This window comes from Stegastes partitus, unplaced genomic scaffold (genome assembly GCF_000690725.1).
Source record: "Stegastes partitus isolate 25-593 unplaced genomic scaffold, Stegastes_partitus-1.0.2 Scaffold287, whole genome shotgun sequence".
Classification (NCBI taxonomy): domain Eukaryota; kingdom Metazoa; phylum Chordata; class Actinopteri; family Pomacentridae; genus Stegastes; species Stegastes partitus.
The window spans coordinates 542,147-548,219 of NW_007578018.1; the positions used below are offsets into that span (position 1 = coordinate 542,147).

General features: G+C 40.8%; 1 protein-coding gene across 1 annotated transcript in view; it reads left to right on the forward strand.

The window, feature by feature from the left end:
* LOC103358038 (insulin receptor substrate 1-B) overlaps nt 1-5,515 on the forward strand; it is a 47,802-nt gene extending 42,287 nt beyond the window's left edge. Inside the window, exon 4 of the mRNA XM_008282843.1 lies at nt 2,085-5,515. Within this exon, the coding sequence (XP_008281065.1) occupies nt 2,085-2,092 (8 nt within the window). The 3' untranslated portion in view covers nt 2,093-5,515. The remainder of the gene's footprint in view (nt 1-2,084) is intronic.
* The last annotated feature ends 558 nt before the right edge of the window (nt 5,516-6,073 follow it).

The following is a 6,073-nucleotide window of genomic DNA, read 5'->3' on the forward strand; positions in this document are numbered from 1 at the left end:
CAACATGGCTAAGCCCTTACTTACAGTTTTCAGGTCATTTTCCCCATTTGTAGATTTTTGATATCTTGCATCAGCCTTTTGGGTGTAATGTTCGCAAATTTGGACATTTTTCCAGACCATAAGCTAAATCCAGAGACTTGACCTGCTCCACTAGGCCCAGGGGATTAAATGATATCAATATGCTCCAGCAGTAGAGACTTTATCAGTAGCAGTAAAAAAATAATTCTTGATGGAATGTTTTGATAGTTTCACTTGACTACATGAGACGTAAACTGTCATGAAAGGACATAACAAAAATCTTCCCCGAACAAACCTAAGCGTGCTCCCTCCCCGGCTCATAACAGCCTACCTTGAAAACTGAACCCCAGCTGCATCCATCCGTCTCCCCGTGACATCCACACAGGTCCTGGGTGTCTTGTTGCCTCCATCTGCTCCCGCAAACTGTGTTTAAATCGATTTATTTGTGTGTTTTTTTTCCTCGTTGGGCTTCAAAATGATTCCCTGCGTACCTTGATAAATAGGCTCAAGTCATTAAATTCAAATTAAACCTTTTTACTGTCGGCCTTTATCAACAACAGATCGTTAAAAAAGAATGAATCATCATTATTAGCAAATAAAATAACAGTGTCAGTGCTGGTAATGACAGATGAGAGCTGTGAATCACTGAGATTAAATGTCTTTATCTGAGAATAACTAATAATTATTGTTGCTGCTGCATAATGACTGATTGTATTTCTAGATATTGGCTGTTTGGTATTTTTGAGGTAAGGCATATATGATGTAACAAAGAAGCATTCAGATACTGATTTAAATGTCAGCAGTTAAAACTTTGAAGCCTCTGATGAGATCCTGTGTTCACACAACTGCTGAAACAGCAACAAGTGATTGAGCAACACTTAAGCGGCGACTCGGTGACAGTGTAGCTGGCAAGTGTTGGCTGTTTTGCAGCTTTGTTGCTCATAATGTGGACTTAAAAGTCATCATATCTGCGATTTTTTAACAACACGCCTCGGCCTTCTTTAGGGGCAATGGTCAGGAAGTAGAGTGGGCCTTCTAACCGAACCATTTTGATAATCATTTGAACCATATTCCTAAAATATTGGTTGAAATAAATCATAATTCAATCTATTACCACCATCTGGAATTTACAACCAAAGATTTTGCTCTTCTTCTCTCATAACTGTCCTGAATTTGACAGTTTATAGCATCCTTGAAAGTATGTTTGGGGGAAAAAAAAAAGTTTAGATGTTTTCTAGCTACATCTGCGTTAGACCAGCATGCTTGTCAGATTGTAGTCTTTGGAAAGCTGCAAGAATGATTGATGCAGCCCTCCTGCCCTCAGTCGCTCAGTTCTCCAACCAACACTTTAAGTACGCTGGCCCCTTAAATCACCCCCTCAGCTTGATCTACAGCCACCATCTCACAGTTTCGGACCGACAGCTTAAAGATTTGACCAGAACACCCTGAAATAGCTCAACATATATGGAAGGTAATGCAGACAGATGGCTGCATGACGCCCCGTGATTCCACTGCTGTCTCCACTCCGGAGCGGAATTACCACCAAGTCTGCTTCTGCTAATTCTATCACCTGTGCAAACAATGCCAGGAAAGAGCTGACATTTTGAATTATTGCAATCGTGCCATTTCCTTAAATACCTGAGCGCTCACATGTCGAACACGATGGGATGCTTCTAAATTGCCAGAAAACGTGACACATATCCAGATCTGTGTTTCTCCACGTGCCGGCACACACACACACATTTGACTCTGTGCCTCTAGCAATAGGTGTCCTCACTTTCTCTCTTCCTGCTGTTCTCTTTATCACTTCCTGTCTGAATCCGAGTCTTTTTCCAGCCTGTTTAGTGGTATTGTGTATTCCTGTTGTTGGTTTTAGGGTCAGCGTGTTCCCGGGCCGATAAGCAGACACCAATATCTAAGATGACATATTATAATGAACCTGATAAGAAAGAGACGCTGTGTAAACATGTCATAATATTTATGTCATGCCCATATCATAGCAAGTGTTTATTCCGTATATAACAATATCGTTTCCCCTTTTCTCTGTGTGTGTCTGTTTTTTCCAGAGTGCTGATGTCAGTGCATCGTCCTTGGGGAAACAATCTGGTACCACTCAGAGCTCCGAAGCTCCGCCTGTTCCTTCTGCGACAGCCAATCGCATCGAGAGAGCAGCTGGATCGGACGCAGCCCTGAAGCACTTTGACAGAGAATGATGGATTTTTTTTTTTTATTATTATTATTATTTTTTTCTTTTGTCTCTTCGCTTTCATCTACTTGGTTTGTGGAAACCAACAGGGATGTGTGCCAAATGACATTCTTATGACTATTCGCTGCTCTCATTCCTGGAGTGAAAGCCAATCAGAGAAGGGTACAAAAAAAAAAAAAATGGAGAACAGTGTTTTGTTGATTTTATTTTTCCTAATTGAAAAACTCTAATCACTAAAGAGTACAACGGTGGGTGACAAGTGTGTGAAAAAGAAAATGTATAGAATTATATATCTGCTCAAAAAGTGCCTCATTTTCAGATTGTAGCCATTTTACAAAGAACTGCAAACGTAGCGTCGACTAACTAAAGCTTTGGGTTGTAATTTTTGTGCTTGGTTTTAATGTAGTTCCAAAAAAAAAAAATGCAACAAAAAATACTGATAAGTGGGGAGCACTGGTGTGAGCTGTTGCTGCGTTCATGTTATATAGGGTGGATGTTAGAGATAGAAGACCGCCGCAATGAAAACGTATTGAACTTCTAGAGTATGCAGCAGAAGTCCGTAGACGCCTGTGCAAAATCCAAATAGAAAAACATGTATGGATAGCACCATAAATCCAGTGGATATACCGTACTATTGGCTGACTCCCAGTCTGTAGAATATTCCAGCATAATACTGATCCAATATCACACAAGAGTTTCTAAAGGAGAAAATAGTGTTGTCTGACTTGAATCCAGTAGAAGTCTTTTGGGATATTTTAAAGAGAGAGAGCCAAATCCACAAAACCCCTTCAGCAAAGAACAAAAAAAAAAAAAACGTCTGAGGAATGGCAGAACATCTGTCCAGAAATTTGGTATCCTCCGTGGTGAGCAGGATTAATTCTGTTCTTGCTGTGCGGCCTGTATTTTTAAACTATTTTAGTTTAGAGCAAATTAGAAGTGGTGCGGTCATTGCAAGGTGATACAATTCATTGATATTGCACAGGGGTGTACTCACGGCTATTGTATACTGTATATTTTTGGACAATAGTCATACAATGGATGTAAAAATCTCCTAACTTCGATGCTGCCGTAAACCCTATTTAAAAGCCAAAAACCTGTAATGACAATAAATCCGATATGACATGAACACAGCATTTTATTATTAATAATAATGGGCTTGCAATCCGCTGGCCTCCCTTTTTACTGTGACAAATATTAGCATAGCTGCTGTTAGCTAACTGCTCATTAGTGCATTGCATTTCTTCTTTAAATTTTCTTTTTCTTCTTTAAATTTTACTTATTTTTCATGAGCCACAACTGAAAGTATTAAACACACAGGCTTGAAATAAAAAAAAAAAAGGTACTTGTAGCAGGGAATGCAGTAACTCACTAGCTAGCTAAAGCCAGGTAGATCAGATTAAAATATTAGTATCGTGCCAGGACGTAAATTCAGCGTCCTGCTGACTACAGCTCAGGGTTAGATCCCTGACATAGAGCCAAGCAATCCCATTAGGGCTATTAGTTCCAGACACTTGTGTCTCACTTAATCCCCTTCATCTCAGGATGCTAAATAACATACAGAACATACAGCTTAGGACAGAGACCCTATCAATAGCCATTCTAATGCTAGCTTTGTAGCGGTCAGCACACTGCGTATAGCGCCTGAAAGGGGGTCAGTCCTCATTTTACTTATGTGAATATAAAAAATCAAACTGCTAATTTGTTCTCTCAGTTATTTTATACAGTACCAAACATTTTTATTTTTGTTTTTTTTACACTTTTTCATTTTAAACTGGTTAAATTAAAAGTGCTTTGACCCTCAATCCTTCTTTAAGACTCTGTTTCTATCACTTTCCCGCCCTTTTGCTTACTTTAATCTTTGCTATGCATCAGCACTTAAGTGCCTGTCTGTCGTATTTGTCGGTCTGTCTCTCTGCTCCATTTTAGCAACTAGCACTACTACAGATGTCCAAGCAGAATATATCAAGACTATTTTTGTGGCTATTTTTTTGTCTCTTTTGCTGTATAGTTCTCATAAATTGTTTGTTCGGTGTGGCAACGATCTATCAAATGACTTGACTGACAGCCGCGGCCCTGATCGGAGGAGTGTTGGACTGTTTCTCTTTGCCGGTAATGGAGGACTTTATTCGTTGCAGGGCCGTCAGTGCCAAATACAACAACAACAACAAAAACTAAGCCTCTCTGACAGCACCTCAAGAAGCAACTTTCAGTTCTCAAGTCTGGACACATTGCTTTGTTTTGTTTTAAAAATGTAACCTTTTGTGTTCCCCCCGTTGTTTTCTGTCGCGGCGGGGGGGAAAGAACTGTGACACATCGCCTCGCAGTCTGCTTATGTGACTCTCTGAGATAAAGGTCATCGCGAAGACTGCCGTATGCTTTGACCAGCGGATTATAAAGAAACGCACGAAGAGAAAGAAATGGCCACCACGGAAAACAACTGCAAAAACCTAATGTTTGAATACATGTGTAGTTGTGTAGCTCCAGATTTTACCCTTGTTGGTCTGCCTGCCTTAGGAAGTTCATGAACTTTCTCATGCTGGTCACATGACTTTCAGGGCCTAGAGCATAACAATGCAGCTTTATTATGAGCAGATTGGGATCTGCTGTTGGAATTGCCCCTGAAAAGTGGTTACTAATTCAGAAGTGGGAAAAAAAAAACAAAACTTCAAACCGGATTTGACGTGTAAATCCAAGACGTCTGCGTTCCAGCAGACTCGCAGGCAAACACGTGTTGATGAATTCTAATGGTTCTAATGTATTTTGGGGATGTTCTCATGTTGTGACTCAGCCAAAACACAAATGCTTGAAGGTACTTGTAGTTTAGAAAGAAAGCGCACAAACAGACTTTCAATCCTAACAAGCAGACATTATTATCCTGCCATTTAGAGCCCCCTTCAAGCTCTAGCATCTCTTTTTATTTTGTCAAACTGCCTGCAGCCTTCTTCTTCGGCTGCCTTTGGCGACGTGTGGCGGTCACAGCCGCATGTCATGAGTCAAGTTTCTTTGGGAGAACTCAGGCAAACGTGTGTGGGGGGAGTTCAGCAGTTTTAAGTGGCTGTATGATTTCATTCATTGCATTGTTAGCAAACTTAGTCGTGTTCATAAAATGTGCAGAAAAGTGCTGCTGCTGTTCTGAATTGTTTTATCTATTCCTCCTGTTCCCTCGAGGGATGGTACTGAATGGGAATATTGTGAGGTTTTGCCATTGATGTAGACAGTTTTACTTATGTGCTTGAGAAAAAAAGAGAAAAAAAAATCTGACTAAATGGAAAAAAAAGTCATACAACAAAAGGACTTGTGGTTTCTTTTGTTTCTGAGGCTGGTTGCTGAGTCTTGAGTGATGTAATGGGGATAATTGTTTTTTTAAAAAGTGGCAGGAAAAACAACAGAGCTACTGAACTGGGGGGTCGGGGGGTGCGGAAGACGTAAAAAAAAAAAAAATTTACTGTCTGAGGCAAGTGTGAACATCTGCGTGTGATGCCACAGGCTGGCTCATGCCCCTTCACACACTCGCAGTCTTTGACTCACATACACTGAAACAACCACGGAGCAGATGCCCCGCTGTAATGTGGAAAAGAAAACAGCCCGATAGTTATCCGCCAAAGCCTTTTTAGCTGCGTTCGTCACATTCACCACTCCCATTGATAAGATCATTTGCACTCCAGATTGGCAGCTCGCCAGCGGAGTTAATCACTCGTCTTACCGGGAATTCGACCGACATGGTGTTTGCTGGGTGAGCTCAAATACCTCCCTCTGTCTTACTTGATACCACCCTCTCACTCAGCACTCGCTTTGATTAAAAAGAAAGGCTTTTTTTTTGGCATGATAAATCTGTGCCTCTCTTTCGCC